This window comes from Cupressus sempervirens, chromosome 5 (assembly GCF_028749045.1).
Source record: "Cupressus sempervirens isolate cs-2001-9-10 chromosome 5, ASM2874904v1, whole genome shotgun sequence".
Lineage (NCBI taxonomy): Eukaryota > Viridiplantae > Streptophyta > Pinopsida > Cupressales > Cupressaceae > Cupressus > Cupressus sempervirens.
Window position 1 is genome coordinate 1,018,631,308 of NC_143122.1, and position 17,557 is coordinate 1,018,648,864.

Sequence of the window (17,557 nt, forward strand, 5' to 3'; positions counted from 1 at the left end):
CAACTTTGATTTGTTGAATGAGATTCCTTTGGAGTGTAATGATCACCTTGCTATGATAGATAAATATTTGTTGCTCCTTATACTGCTTGTAGCCTTCTTACTTCACACTTCTGCTCTTATACATATCTTTTTATATTCATACCATTCTTCTTTGGACATGATACAATACATTACATATATACCAATCCAATTTATAATTCATCAAAGTTGGCTACAATACAAGTTTCACCAAAATACACAAAGTCAGCCCAACTATAGGTATTTGGGTTCTGAAGACAAACTCGGTGAGGTTCTGACATTCGACAACCATTGTCAATGCTCGGCATCATCATGCACTTAGTAGACGTAGAAACTCGACTTGTACTAATCACTTCCAAGTAGTCTGAACTCAGTCTGCATCGGTGACTCGATGAGCATTGCAAAAATTGACATATAAACTGAATCACTTGGTTGACGTTGCATAGCTCAATCAACACTATTATCATGAGCTCGGTATAAACTGAATCACTTGGTTGATATTGCATAGCTCGCTCAACACTAGATTCACATCACTGAAGCTACGAACTTGGTAAACACTGGAGATCTCAGTTTGCACTGAGAAAGTTAGCAAACACTACGAAGCTTGGTTTACATTGATAATCACCAACTTGGTAGATATTGCTCGGTGCAAATTGAATATTGTTCCTAGAACTTGGTAGCAATTGTAGAACTTGGTACAGCCTGAATTACTTGGCTAACACCGTAAACTACAAGATAAGCTCGGTATTTGCTGTCCATCTAATTAAGTGTGTGTGTCACTAATAAAAAAATTTGATTGTAATGTCAACAATGAAGGTCCTTCTAGGTGTCCTCTTTGTGAAAATGACTCAAAAACATGAGAACATTTACTCTATACTTGTCCTTTTGCCAAAACCTGTTGGTATTGGTTATGTAAGAAATTAAATTGGAAAAATGTTCTCTCCAAAAATATGTACATTTTTTAACAAGTTGACCAAAGAAGGCAACACCAAGATTTATAATATTTTATAGAAATTTTCCCAATTCATTCTTATGTGGGAGATTTGGAAATAAATGAATAGAAGAATATTTTGTAATCAAAAGATGGAGGTAGAGTTCTTCTTCAACAAACTTGAAGCTTGTACTACTGAGGTTGCTAATAATAACCTTAGAATTTCCATTAAAGATGAAGGTCTTTTTTCTGAATGGGATCCAAAAATGCGGGAAAATTGGTTTAAATTTCAATGGGGCATTCAAGGGTAACCTTGGTTTAGCTACCTTAGGTTGTACTATTGATTTTGATAAAGTAGTATGCCTATCTAAAAGGGCCACGCCTTTGGGTGTAACTTCTAACAACCTAGCAGAATTAGAGGCTTTGATTGAAGGGTTATTATTATATCAAAATTTGGATATTAAAAACCTAGTTATTGAAAGAGATTCACAGATCATTTCAAATGCATTAAGAAAAAGAGAAACTCCAAATTGAATCTTAAATTCTAAACTTGAATATGCCTTAGCCATAGTTAATGATTTAATAAATAAATAAAAAAAAACATATATAGGGAAGGCAACAAAGAAGTAGATGGTTTATCCAATAAAGGAGCTGATGGCAAAAACATTCATATTAATTAGCTAATAACAAATAATTTAATCAAGATTCCTCTTTTAAAGATAATAACATAATAAATCATGGGTTTATGTTTGTTCTTCTATTAAAATTCCACTTACTATGTTAATAATGTTGTGATTATAATGAATGTTTATCTATTTCTTAGTATTGATTTAACTTATGTTTTGTATCTAACAATTTGGTCTTAGTCATTTCAAGTTGCTCGAAATATGTAAGGACATGGATAAAACACAATCTTAAAGATGGAAACCAAAAGCAAATAATTATAGTATCACAAAAAGAAGAATTAAATTACTATGTTGTATCTTGTGCCTAAAAGGAAAAATAGAAAAAGTGAAAATTCTATTTAATAATTTCATAACATGATTAATTCAAAATATGTATTATTATTATTTCTATTTCATTACTGAATTAAAAGATCTAAACATTTATTTAAAATTATTATAGAAAATATGGTAGCAAGTCTATATTAGCCATTTTTCTAGTTTTAAATCGTAAATGACAGCCATAAAATTTCTTGACCATATAGATTGAGAGGTTAATTTTTTATAAAACTGTCAATATTACACTTAAATTTGTTGATTTACCATAAAAAATTATCATAGTTAATATATGTAATATTTTTACCTCATAATATAAACTTGTTTTTAGTAATTTGAAATATTAGTATGTATACATAAACTTAGAATCTCTATAATTACTAATAAAATAATTCAATTTAAAAGTTTTATTTAATTATTCATAAATTAATGAAAAATGACAACTATATTAATCTTAAAATGCAAAATAAAAGACAATAAACTGACTAAACCGTCATAAAACAGGGTGACCGTCAAATTCCAGCATGCATGGTAGCAAACCAAACCAAAGAGTTATCACATTTTTCCAATAAAAAATATAAAAAGAACCCTAGAAAAGCAAATTAAAGCATAAGCTTTTAATCAATTTTACCTCCTAAAAATGATTTCCTCTTGGTTGTTTGTGTCTAGCTATATATACGCACCCCTCTCGACGTCAAATTCGAAATCCTAAATATATATCGCACTTTTTGTTTCCCAGAGAATTTCATGGCGGCAGAGACGATAGAGGTGACAGAGGCATTTAATCTGGAGTGCGGCCTCTCTCTCATTCCGAGACTGAAACTCCTCCTCTCCTTCACGCGCTCAGACATCTCCTCCACAAAAGCCATTGACGAATGGCAGCTGAAAATGTCTCTCCTAAATTATGTCCGCGAAACGCTTTCCATCGCTCTGTCAGACGAGCATCTGGTGATCGAAAAATTCAAGGACCTGAAGAAGAGGAAGAGATTCGAACCTGTGGCCTCAGGGATGCTCTTTCTGTGGGACTTGTCGTCCGTGAAGAGAGAAATGAGGGAGGACAGGAGGAGCTTGCAGGAGAGATATGACGAATGGAAGAGATTTGTGGTTGGGAAGATGGATGGCTTTGAATTCAATGTGGAGGGACTGATATTGAAGGTCTCAGCATGGTTGCCAGCGGAGGACGATTTCTCTCAAATGGAAGCCGCGTGGAAAGACTTCTTTGGTGCCCGAGGTCAAGGTAAGCCCCTCGCAGCAGAAACTCTAGTAGGTTAGGGGTTGTTTGTTTGCTTTTGTTTTTGAGCTTTATTTATTTATTTGATTAAATTCTCCTATAGAGCCAATGTTTTCGCTATGACGGATATCTTGCCCAGCCAAATTTATTTAGGACGTGCTCGTGGATTAGAATTCAACCGACTCACTCCTAGCCTTCCCTATCCTTTGGTTATCTAATCCACCAAATTCACATGGTACTTGCATCTGTTTTTCAAACTCACCCAAGACTTGCAACTGCTTTTATCTTCACATTGATTTGCGTGGGCCCACAATTACAAAAACTTACGAGGGTGAGTGCTATTTCATGTTGATAATTGATGATTATTTCAGGATGACATAGGTAGGATATCTTAAAGAAACATTTGAAGCATTAGAGAAGTTTAAGGTATTCAAATCCGTAGAATGAAACAGTGCCAAAGATCAAGTGCCTTGGATCTAATAGAGGAGTAAAATTTGCATCAAATGTGTTTGAGAATATTGTGAAAAACATGGGATAAGAAGACAATATTCAGCTGTAATATTGTAACAGTGAAGAGAAAGGCTAGAAACACCCAAGCTATGACAAGAGCCATGCTCAATGAGTCCAAGATAGGTGACATATTTTGGAAAGAAGTGATTCATAGTACACACAACTGTGTACATTTCCAACTAAGCTCAAATTATGGTTCAAAAGAACGCTCTATCTGAACTTTGGAAGGGAAGGCCAACATTAGTAAAGTATTTCAAAGTTGTTCGAAGTAAATTCTATATAACTAGGGACAAAGATAATTTGGGTAAATTTGACTCCATAAAGCGATGAAAGTATTTTCCTTGGATATTCCACAAGAAGCAAGTTGTATAAATGTTATGACAAGATATCATACAAAGCTGTTGAAAGGGCAAAAGTGAGAGTTGATGAAGAAAGACATTGAAAGGAGATAGTACAAGACATTGATTATTGGAAAGAAGAGGATAACAAAAAAGAAGAGAGAGAGAGACTGGATCTGAAATTGAAGAAGATGAACAAGATACTACAAGAACTTCAGCAAAGGCACCACCCAAGACACCATGTTGATTTGTTCAAGAAAACAACCCAAAAGACTTGATAATTGGAGGCAAAGACACAAAGATACAAACAAGAAGAAGACTTGCAAGTAGGCCAAAACATGCAAATTTGTGTTTGCTATCCAAAATCGAGACGAAGAACTCTTCAAAAGCAAGTGAAGACAAAGATAGGATTAGGGCTATGGATTTTTTTAGGTTAATTAGAGAAGAGTTAGACTTTGGTGCTTGTCCCAAGACCGAAGGACAAGAGTTTTGTTGGAGCCATAGGTGGCAAACTCTCACTTGACAAAAACTTGCCAAACCCCCAAAAAACAACTTAGGAAAATTGATGCAGTTTAAAAAAAAAGCTCGGGAACCTAAAACAACTGCTTCAATTTAATTAAAAATACATTTTTTTTGCATAATTTAATGAGAAAATGCACCCAATGAGTTAATTAAAGATAACACAAAAGAAACAAGCAACGTTTAGATATATATAAATGCAAAGTAGGTACAAAACGACATTCTCATGCGGAATGCTGATGGCGGGAAGCAAAATAGTAAATAGTTTGTGTCAAACTAGAAGTGAATACATCATTTTGGAAGAGTACAAATACTTGGGCATCGATTTTCATAACAAACTCAATTGGGATACTTGCAGATCAAAAAGGATCCAAGGGGGCTGGGAGGCATTATACTCTTTACAAAACAAGGGCAGGAACGCAGAATTATGGGATTGGACGACCATGAAAACTCTTTTTGGTTTGCTGGTCACTCCGGTTATTCTATATGGATGTGAAGTGTGGGGAGGTAGTATGTTCGAACAGAAATGGCGGCAAGTAGAAAGAATTCAAAAACACTTCATCACATGCAATCTTAAAGTCAAGACCATAGTTCCGTATGAGATCCTTTTGGCAGAGGTGGGTTCCTTTCCATTAGAAGCCGTCGCATTAGTCTGGATGCTAAGCTATTTAAAGAAAACTCAAGGTTTGGAAACACATCGTTGGCCCAAGTTGGTCATAGAGGAAAAACTTGTGAGGCGGAAAAGTACATGGATGAAGCAAAATGACAAATGGATGCGAAAATGGGATATCAACATCCAAACTTGCCCGGATAACATTAAAGAAATAAAGAAGTTTGTCAATGAAAAATTTCGCAATATTTTGTGGACAAGACACATAGGGCGGAAAAAATCTTATTACATTAAAGAATTTAATCCCACTTCTAGTCATGATGAAAAGGCCTATATAAGAGCACCTATTAACTAGAAAGCAAAAATGTTGATGGCACAACTTAGAACTATTTCACATCAGCTACGATGTGAAACTGGTAGATGGCAAGTTCCAAAGGAAGAGTGGGCAGACAGAACATGTTTATTCTGTAATATGGGAACAGTTGAGACAGAGCAGCACTTTGTCAAGGAGTTCCTGGCTTACAATGACATCAGGTTTGGTTATACAAAAATACTGTAGAACAAGGACTTCAACTATTTATTCGAGGAAGATCAAGTGAAGAGAACAACGGATTTGATTATCAAACTTCAGAGAAGGAGAGACAAGTTAACCAAAACTTTGCAACTGACTAGTTCCGCTCCTGACTCGAGAGGGTGACTGCATGGGTCCCATAGACTTCTTTAGTCTCGTGGACGTCATTAAAATCTATCATATCATATCATATCTTCCTCTTCCCAGCTCTACTAGCACAAAAGGGAGAGGGTCTAGTCCTAGAAGAGGAACCTTGCATTGGGTGTGCCTGTAACAAAGGGAGAGGAAGCATAAGTGGTAAAAGAGACACTCTATTTGTGGATCCGCGAGCCACGAAGAGAGCTCACTTTGTTTTCAAGTGTTGCTTCTTCTTCTTCAACATCAATAGGAGCACCTTGAGTTTCATCTATGCCTGCCCTCATAGCTAATCTACCCCTCCCTATTCAGTTTTTTTTCTTCACCAACTGCAAGTAGGGCATTTAATAAATCTTTTTATTTCTTCAGATGCTTTGTCTTCACAGACATTAATAGCCTCTTTGCCATTTGTTATACTGTAATTATCTCTATTTCATATAATATATATAGGCTTTTTGCCTTTTCCTTTTAACAAAACAAAGAGTTTTCTTAAAAACTTGTTGAGTTTTCTGCTAAAACTTGATGATTTTTTCCTTAGAAAACCTGGCGAGTTTCAACAAGTTATATAACAAGTTCAATGGAGATGGAGAAGTCACAAGGAATACAACAAGGCTTGTGTGCAAAGTATATGCACAAGTTGAAGCAATAACTTAAAGAAAATATTTGCTTCTATTACAAGATTATAAGCCTTTATAAAGTTCTTAGTGTTAAAACTACAACCCAGAAATGCATGAAAAAAATCAGTAATAAGAAGAAGACAAACTGAAACAAAGAACATTAGAAATATCTTGGGAAAACCCTTCTAGAATGAAGGGGAAAACCCAGCCACACAACACAAATATATCTTTATTGATAATGAAATGTTAAGTGTACAAAATCCTTTGCTTGATGCAAATATATAACAATAGAAGAGACTCTTCACATTATAACCGAAGGTCTCTTGATATTCTCATAACTCCTATAATTAATTATGACTCTTTGAATATTCATGCCTCAATGCATGTCCAATGACACGTCATTATATTTAATATTACAATTTAAACATAAATGTCATTTTCAGCTGAATGAAACAATAATGGTAATAACGTTCATATTTCCAGAGATAAAGATCTCTATGGCAGCTACAAACTTTAACACTCCCTCTTAGCAAGAGAGATCTTTAGCTGAACAATAACACAAAACTGCAACAAAAGAATGTCAATGATAAATTCTGATCATACAAATTCAAAACATAATTCATGGAGTTACTCGGCATGAAAACCCTGTAACAATGACTCATATTCATGGAATCACTCAACATGAAAACCTATAACAATTTTTCATATTCATGGAATTACGCAACATGAAAAGATTTGTAAGACTCGTAGCTAAGCCTTTTATTCACGGACTCTCTCAATGTGAATTGTCATGGAATCTCTCAACATGACATTCAACTCCCATCACAGAATCTCTCAACATGATGACATCATGGGCTCTCTCAACATGATGTTCACTATTGCATAGTGAAAGAGTTATCATAGCTGATCTTACAATCTTGATTATTCACACAACAGTAACAAACTAAGACTTATTCCATTTAAGTCTCAAATTTTATAAATATCACAAGTATCACAAGCATCTATGAGAGTGATGGGGATTCCATAAGTACTCCCTCTTAATTATGAAGCTTCCCTCTGAAGCTAAAGCATCTCCCTCTTAATCATTACTTTTCTTGTTGCATCCTGCAACGAAAAGAGATTAGTAAATTAATCTATCATATAAGGAGATGAGTACTGAAAATAAAACATTTTTTCCAGTTATATAAAAATTTATAAAAACTTAAAAAATACTATCCCCTACAAAACAGATAAGAGCAGCGTGATACAAATGCGACAATCAATGCAGATGATTCACCCCAGACTCTCCGTGATGAATACGAAGCCCAAGCATGCACTCGATACACTTCAAACTTGAGGTGAACAATAGTTTCCAGCTATCAAGACCATCCAAATGGAGATACATAATAGAAAAAGGCCAATATGCAAGACTCGAGTGCCTGCTTGAAAGAGAGACACGCACGGTGATTGCAATAGACGCTCATCAAACCAATAAAGGAGACAAGAAAGATGAAGACGCTGATGGCAAAGATTGACAATTCAAGGAAAGATATATTTTCCCTCCGATGATTGGTATCGATATGCCAATTAGATTGATATTGAAAGACACCATATTCTGAGGATGATATTTTTGAATAATAAGCCACGTTAACTTTCGGCATGGAACTGCTTATCAATGTCGGAACATAATATGGTTGTCCTGCCATCTGATCGGTCTGATCGGTCATGACCAGCATAAAATACAATCTGCATTCATCACCACATAAATTGTGCTTCTTCTCTTCAAGACTCAAAACCCTTTAAGACTGCACTCATCACAATCATAAAAAACTACCGTTATAAAAAGGAGATGCAAAACACGATAATCCATAATATGAAATGAAGTCGTAACGTATTTCATGATATAAACAAATTCATGGATCAAGAGTGGTGGAGGGGTAAGAGAGAAGAGCATCTAGAATGCGGAGGTCTCGAGAAGGGTAGTTTGATTCATGATGGCGTGTTACCCTGCTTAGACCCCCTGTGTTCTCCCATGCCCGTCAAGCAGTCATGCTCACACACCAAGTCACTCCGCTGCATTTCACATACCACCAGTGCCCCATTTTGACAACGTTATTATGACAGGGAGAGCTCCACCTACGGACGTATTGTACTAGATTTTCTTTTGACAAATTTTGCATGCCCTAGTGCTGGTGTGAGCAAGAATTCCCACTGTTGCTTTGACCACAGTCACATTGCACAAAATTGCCCCCCTCTTTTCTCTGGCTTTCATCATTGTCTTCGTCACTGTCATCTTCGTCGAAGGGCTTCTCTCTGTGAAAAATATAGCATTTTTAGAGCTTTTCTTGTTCATGAACTTGTTATTGATGGTGCCTTCCTTCCATGTGACTTTCTTTCATCGGCGAGGGGCCAAGCGCAGCATCATAACCTGCCACGTCGGCGGCGGCGGTGTTTCGACCAATGTAAGTGTTGAGGAAACCCTGCTTCCTTCACATGGTCAGAGAAGAAAAATACCGGCAATAGCAGCTTCAAGAAGCTAGATATGAGAATTTGTAACTGACTCTCTAATAACTGACAAACCATAATAAAGATACGAATGGTCAAAGAAGAAAAAAAAACAACGGGCACTGCCAAAAATAAAACCGCTACGATAACTCATGAAGAGGGAGAGAAAAAATGATGATTACACAGAGAAATTTAACCAGACAAAGAACAATCAAAATTTAAACGCTTAGATTCCTCGAAAGACTTCTAAGATATTACCCACATGAAGTAATTAAAAATTCAAAGGATAAAAAAATGCAAACCCAGTATCAACACAAACTAAGGTGCAGATAGATACAAAATAGAATAAGAGGTATACGAACTTAGCACTTAGTTTTTAATTACTGCCATTTGAAAGCCTCGACAACTGAAAGCAGCACGTCTCACAAGTTTGACCTGTTAGCTTATGATGTTGTTTATTCAAAACACCATGCAAGAACCAATAAAACTTTCAATCGTGCCTGACTAATAAATATCTGAAGACACAATAAAGAAAAGAACATTAACTTTTCTAAGTTGTAATTTAAGCTAGCTTTGATACCATGTTAAAACTACAACCCAAAAATGCATGAAAAAAATTAGCAATAAGAAGAAGACAAACTTAAACAAAGAACATCAGAAATATCCTGGGAAAACCCTTCTAGAATGAAGGGAAAAACCCAGCCACACAACACAAATATATCTTTTTTGATAATGAAATATTTAGTGTACAAAATCTTTTGCTTGATGCAAATATATAACAATAGAAGAGACTTGTCACATTATAACCGAAAGTCTCTTGATATTCTCATAACTCCTATAATTAATTATGACTCTTCGAATATTCATGCCTCAATGCATGTCCAATGACACATGTCATTATATTTAATATTACAATTTAAATGTCATTTTCAGCTGAACGAAACAATAATGGTAATAACGTTCATATTTCCAGAGATAAAGATCTCTATCGCAGCTACAAACTTTAACACTTAGCTCTTGCAAGTTTAAGAACTTTTAAGTGAATCAAATGGACGCCAAATCATCTTTTCCAAATGGAAATTTTCAACAAGTGTATATTAAACAACCTCAAAGATTCATTCTATCAGAGATTTAGGATTGTGTGTTATCTGAAGAAAGCTCTTTATGGACTAAAGCAAGCCGTTAGGTCTTGGTACTCAAGGTTAGACAAACATCTTCAAGAACAAGGCTTTAGAAGAGGAATAGCAAGTAACAATCTATATAATAAGAGTAAAGTAAACACATTACTAATAGTTGCATATGTTGATGACATCATTTTAGGAGGTGACAATGATGAGATGTTTCAAGAGCTTGCTTCAAACATGAAAAAGGAATTTGAGATGTCAATGCTAGATGAGCTATCTTTCTTTCTTGGTTTGCAAATTTTGTAGTCAAATCAAATTTCCATTTTTAAATCAAATATGTGAAAGAAGTTTAGAATGGAGGATTGCACTCTAGTGAGTACTACCATGTCGAGTATGTACAGATAGACAGTTGAAACGACTTTAGCTCTTTCGTACAAATTGAATTGATAAGCATAATCTCAAGTACCACAACTATGATTAACATTCTTGGATGCCTTTGCAGCAATGTTGTTGGATAGGTAGTAGCTGGTTGTGTGCATAAAATGTAGACACACTTCTATAGACCATTATTGTCAAGAATACCCATGATGAAGAGCATCTCAAGAGGCAGCCTATAGCTCCGTATCTATGACGTGCAAGAGTGCAATAGTAGTATGGTGGCTCTCAAATGAACCTAGTTAAGCAACCCTTGTAAGGTGCAACATAGAAAGAGAGATTCAAAGTAGTAGAGGCAAGAGTGCCAATATCCAAGGAATCAAGTATGCAATGTAATGCAAGCTAAAGCTAAATGAAATCCAAAGGTCTAAGCTAACAAGGAGTTACAAGATCCCCTAATTAGACTAGGTGAGCTAAGCTATTGCATAAAATGAAATCTATACTAAGAATGCAAGTAAGAAAATACAAGTGCAAGTTTTATATCCCAATTTTTGACCTAGCTTGAAATATAGCCGTTGGGGTTCGCATGAAGTTAGTTGGCAGTTTAATTTGATATAATTTGGCAAAATGGAAAGATAGTTGGTCGTTATGATTTCAAGTGAAGATGACATGTTAGTTGATCGTTAATCGCGAATTCATAGAATTAAGATGAAAGGTTAACTGTTATGATTATTTATGATAAAATAATTTATAATTTAATTACTGAGAAATTCCTTGTAGGGAGCATGTCGAAGGGGTGGAAGTATTGTCAGAAAAGAATTAGGTAGGGCTTCTCCATCACTGGGCAGATAGGTAGAGGACCTAGTGATTTGAAACAGGATACATCTATGGAACTGCATGAGTCAATTAAATAAATAATTTAATTAAAATAATTGGGTTAATATATAAAACATATCTCAAAGGATTTTAATATATCTTTCATCATATTATTTTAATTGATATTTATAAATGTTCACATATGTATAAATGACTTGGCACCATTATAATTTAATTAATAAAGTAATTTTGCTTGTACATATAAGATTTTAATAACATTAGAATTATAACTTTCCAACTCTATTCTTCCAATTTAATATTATTTGCTTTTAAATGATAACAATTGGCATAATTAATCGATTTAAACATTTGGCAATTTGAGTTTGAGTTTTAATTTTTCCAACTTTTCTTCCTTATCTTTAAATTTGAATTTTTGATGTATTTGTATAGTCATCTTGGGAATTCGAAGGGCTTTCTTTATAACCGATGGGAGTCGGACAGTCATTGTTCGTCTCTTATATGGAAGCCGTAGAATATGATCTTGTAACCGATGGAAGCCAAAAGGTCTGGCCTGTATCTTTATTATGAAACCTTTAAACATATATCAACATCCATCCTTGCTCTCGACATTCTTCGATGCTCTTGGCATTCATTCCTCGCTCTTGGCATTCATTCCTTGCTCTCGACACCCATATTCCTTGCTTTGGCGTCCATTATTACTTTAGGCTTTCAAGCCATTGGCATTCGAGTTTCCCTAGCTAGCAATCAAATTAGTTGCAGAAGTAACAATGGGTTTTATCTTGCATACGGCTGAATAAGCTTGCTGCAGTTTGGAATCTTCTCAAGCATCTGAGCTATTCATTAACTCTACAGTGTCACGTAAGGTTTTATAATGAAAACGTCTTCCATTCCAAACTATTTGTTAATGCATGGTAATCGTTCCTGTAGCAGTCATACTTGATCTTCACCTTCAATTTAAGTGTGTCAATATTATTGTAGAAACTACAATTTGAGATCGAATTTTTTCTTTACCTTTTTACTTTGCCTCTGAGACAATCGTAATGCAAGATAGTGAGTAAAGTCGACTAAGACTTCTTTATAATCAGTATGACCTTCTTAAGATTAGTCGGCTGCCATAACATTAATTTCGTTTTCAAGTTTGAAACTTTCATGATATTCGTATATGCAATAATCTGAATCCTTCTTGAAAATCTGTTATCTCAAATTACATTTATTTTTGCTATGTGATATAATGATTATTAATTGAGAATTGACTATAAACTTGAGTACCAAGAAGTTCACCAGGCTAAAAGCCAGAATATGGTGAAGAAGGTACAAGATATATTTAAAAAATTAATTGATGGCACCAAGGAATCATCGGCTTGATGGCTTGATTATGGTGACGAGGTGTAGATGAACCTATTAAAAGAAGAATGATATTAGAATAAAAAAAAATAATAAAAAAACAATGCATTAGCTTATGCATGAAGAATGTTGTCAATTTTGAGATCTTTAAAGAACATAATCATAGAATTGTGAAACGATGGTTGTATGAAATCTTCTTGAATAGTTGATAGAGCCGACTGCTCCGAGAATTCCGAATACTTGGGACTCACTCGACTGTGTAGCCAAGAAGATGGGTGATGAGGTGTGAGAAAGGAATAATCAATGATATTAATCAGCATCATTTATGACATTTCAATATTTACCATTTAATATGAATTAATTAATAGCTCATGCACTTCCGTGTTATTGTGATCTCCTGCTGCCAAGTTGTGTGGTGAGTTAATTATCAGGAAGCTCAGTGGATGGCAAGATGACCCCTGTCTATTCCGGGTAGGGAAGGCCTTTCTCATTAGAGATTGTGTGGGGATATGTTGTGGTCTGAGGTTGGGTGGTTAAGCTCCTGACAATGTTTCACCTCTCTCAAGATGTCGGACATGCGTCAGACGAAGATAAGCTATGCATTCAATTGTTTATCGGAAACAGGTAATATCACTTTTATTTATGAGGAGGTAAGATTAAATTGAGTTATTTCATTGTTACTATTAATTTACACCTAGATATAAGAGAGAATCATGGATTGCTTTTCATTTATATGAATATTGAATATAAGCATATTTCTAATCTTGAGATATTGTCGTAGTTAAGGTGATTGGAGGAAAAGGAATCTGAAGCCCTAATTGATTGAGAGATGACTGGAACCCTAAATGATACAGTGGTATCTGAAACCCTAATTGAATCTGTGGTATTGGAAGCCCTATTTGAATCAGTGGTATCGGAAGCCCTAATTGAATCCGTGGTATTGGAAGCCCAATTTGAATCAGTGGTATCAAAAGCCCTAAATGAACCGAGGGTAAATGATGCCCTAAATTGATACAATGGTATGTGATGCCCTAATTTAAAATATAGTGGTATTTAATTGTAATTATCATTTGATTTTAAGATAGTGGTTTGTAGATGATAGTCATCATATGAAATTGTTATAGTGTATTTGTGGACTAACTTGGGTGGTTGCAGAAGCATCCCTAGTTTGATTCGAACTCAGTTTTTCCGAGGTATGTGGTTTTCAATTTTTGTAGTAATTTCATTTGATGGTAATTCAAGTTTTTAGTTAGGAAATTTTGTTTAACTATTTTTAACGGTAAATCTTATTCACATGAAATGAATAATATAACTATCTTCCTATAAAATGAAGTAGTAACTATATTCCTTGAGTATGTTGAATGATTAATTAGGCCCAGGAAAACCGGATGTTACAGCAAGGTGAGTGCTCCAAGTGCTCTAGAATAAAACTTGCAACATAACAATGGCATGAGAGTGTAAGATATGAGAGAGCCTCCATATAAAGAGAAATGGACGGTGGGGAAGAAGAGGCAAAATCAAGGGTGGAGAATAATCCTATGTTGACTTTGTGCACAAGAATCTCAACTAAGCAAGATTAATGGTTATGTTTAAGAGGCAAAAGATGTGTGGATGAGAATTTAAGTTATTTTTGAAAATAAAGATTCCTCTTACATGGAAAAGTGTGCATTCAAGGTGTAGACAAAAATGCCCTTTCTTTTATTTTTAAAATAAGAAAATGCTTTTATGTGTGCACATAGGAATAAAGTAGGATTTTGCGATTTTATTTAATGAAAAGGGGACAAGTTCTAATTAAATAAAAGACTTAGGATAAGGTGGCCAAACCATAGGTTATAATTGTATAAATGATAAAGTGATGATTTGATCAAAGATAAGTGCTAGATAAAATATGCACATTTCTCATAGTCTAGAGGACCATTTTTGGGTGATTACATTTGCTCCTCTTTGACTAACGTGTGATTGATCTGGGAACACATTAAGTCAAAGAATGAAGATGTCAAGCTAATAGATAGATCTGACTCTGAACCTGATCAATCGAAGCACTAGAGATAGATGATCTTGAATGCACAGTCGATAAGTGGTGAGACTGAACGTTAGGAAAGATAGATAGGACAATATCAACACCCATAATGATAAGATGAACACTAATATGTCCAAGATAAGTAGCCAAAAGTAAGTAGATAAGCGGAGTCAAGACAAATTAGAGCCTGATATGAGTCCTGACAAGTCCTAAATAGATCAAGCATATAGTTTAGAGTATTCTTGCCCCCATGGGATTGACATCGAAATGAAGTAGAGAGGATGCAAGGAGGAGATAGATTTGATCAAATTGAGATAAGGTAAAGTCCATAATGATAGATAAAAGATTAAGACTGAAGGTAGACCACCAAGTGATGAGAATATGCCTCGGGTTGACTAAGTTTGACCAAGAAAGATAAAGCATAAGAATTAGGTCAAGATGAGAGAAAAGGTGAAAGGAAATGAAATGAAAGAGAAGTAAAGAAATGAAGAAATAATGAATGCCTCAAAAGATTCTAAGATTAAGCCTCAAAAGGTCAATCAATTGTGTAGAAGAACGCATAATTTTAAAATCCAATTTTGACCATCAAGATGAACCCAAATTTTGATTTCAATTCCAAAAATGGATCCAGGACGTTGAAATTAGGTAAGGGAGTAGTTTTCACAAAAATCTCAAACGTTGGAAAATTAGGTCAAAATGCTATATAAAGGACCCAAAAGGGTAGATAGATAAGATGATGAGATTAACCCTATTTATGGTAAGAAAAAAGATGAGAGTGATGATATGAAAGATCAAAAAGAAGATGAAGACATGATCGAGAAGAGTTAGGAGGATGAACACAGTTGACTGACACGTCCAAAAGATAAAGAAGACTCTCAACACTGAAATGCAAAGCTAAGCTAGAATGAACCCTAGAAAGCAAGCTAGTATGCAAAGTGCAATTGCAAGGGTTATATAAGCAGGTCCTAGTTTTTATCATCAAACCTTATTAGGGACATTAGAAGATCATTTTATTGTCACTAGTATGAACTATGAAGATATGAATATGATCTATATTGGATAGAAGTGTGGGAACCCAACCTATACATCACAGACATAAAGGTCACGATGACAGTGTAGTTAGATTCCCTAGGTTTAGTGTAGCAAGATTATGCTCGCATTGAGACACAAAATGTCGAGATGGTCATATGCATGGTCTTGTGGGAGCAAACAAAGTGAACAAACAAGGATATACCTTTGAAGATCCCAAGTGTCAAGTGGGTCAAGCAAGATGCTCAAGACACCTAAGATCCACAAAGTACACCCACAGACAAAAATCAAAGGAAAACATGCCCCATGCCCTTAGTCCTCTAGTTCAAAGAATCCTCGAGAGACTAAAGAGGGAATACTCAGCAAAGAAATCAGCATAGACAACACACAGAAAAATAAGCTAAGCAAGTCTTAGTTTTCAGTGTAAGTGTTTGTGTGAAAGTCAAACTGCTGTCTTCCGAGGACTCATGTCTGCAAGTGAGAAATATTGCAACATCCTAGATTAGACAAAGTGTCAACTCAAGGTAAAGTATCTGATAAGTTAAGAAACACTCGATGTTAAGGGAAGTGTTGAAAAGTACTATTTGAGAGAGCTGCCAAAGAAACACCGACGTAACACATAGATCTAGTAAGCTATACAATTCATGCCCCCTAGACCTAGACAAGATTGATTCCAAACTAGACAAGGCAAAGAGATGTGAGATGGATTAGTTCAGAGCGCAAAGCAAGATACTGATAGACATAAATAGAAGGGTCTCAAGTAGCCCCTGTTTCTAGGTTTTCACCACTTGGTAGGATGGACTAAATCTCAAGCAAGATCACATCATTTTGTTCTAGTGTTGAGTAAGGTGTAGGACATGATGGATTAGCAAGCTGGTGGATAAGCAGAGATGGATAGGCAAGGAGTATGAAGTGAGTGAAAGTGATCCTCAAGGAGTAGCTCCTCTAGAGAACCCAAGCTAGGTAAAGAGTAAAATGGGTTTTGAGTGAGTAATGAAAGTCAATAAGTGAGATAGCATGATGTCATGAAAGTGTATAGTCCAAAAGAGGAGTGGATATGTCAAGAGGCATCTAAGAACCATGTTTTAGTCTTCATTGTGATCAAGACCAAGGGGCCAATTGGATAGGATAGTGAGAAGATAGAATGATAATTATGAAGCTCAATGTGGAAGTAAAGCAAGTAGCTGATAGAAATAGCCAATGCACATGGATAGCTCAGCAGTGTCAAGATCAAAGAGGAAAGAGGGGATAGATGGATGATGGAAGAATTGCGGATGATGCCTGTTTGTCGGGTTTTCATCATAGCACTTATCCAAGGCGTCACAAGAAGTGGTTTTCACCATAGGACAGATTTATTTCTCTTTACTTTTGCTACCAAGGTGCCTGTTACTAAGTTTTCACCAAGGCACATTTTCATTTTTATAAATTTCTTTTATTTTTTGAATTTTTAGAAACAGGCCAAGCTTTTTCAGTCCAAATAGTGCTCTTATAGGAAAGATAAGTCATTATAAGCCAAGACCATTGAGAGGTATGCTTAAAGATGCTAATAGGGTGATGAAAAGGAGATGGTAGAAAAAGTATATGGAGGACAAGAGTTCATGTCTTGGAAGGCTAGAAGGAGGATGGATATGTAATAACCCCAATAGGTTATAACTTCTTCAAACACCAAAAATCTTTATACTTCAATTGTTTGACATTTCGTCAAACACTTTGCAAGCAAGCTCTGATACCACTGTAATAAGCCACCTCAAATCTGCTCTCAAAAATGCTGATGAAAGCTCAAGGAATTTCATCAAACAATTCACATGCAAGGGACGTATGACTGATATAGTATTTCAGCTAGCTTCAAATGACTTTTTCTTCAAT

The 17,557-nt window shown here is 35.3% G+C and overlaps 1 protein-coding gene across 1 annotated transcript in view; it reads left to right on the forward strand.

Moving 5' to 3' along the window:
- Positions 1 to 2,570: 2,570 nt before the first annotated feature.
- The window catches only part of ZCW7, a 93,539-nt gene continuing 78,552 nt past the window's right edge, over positions 2,571 to 17,557 (forward strand). Inside the window, exon 1 of the mRNA XM_089833302.1 lies at positions 2,571 to 3,184. Within this exon, the coding sequence (XP_089689428.1) occupies positions 2,695 to 3,184 (490 nt within the window). The 5' untranslated portion in view covers positions 2,571 to 2,694. The remainder of the gene's footprint in view (positions 3,185 to 17,557) is intronic.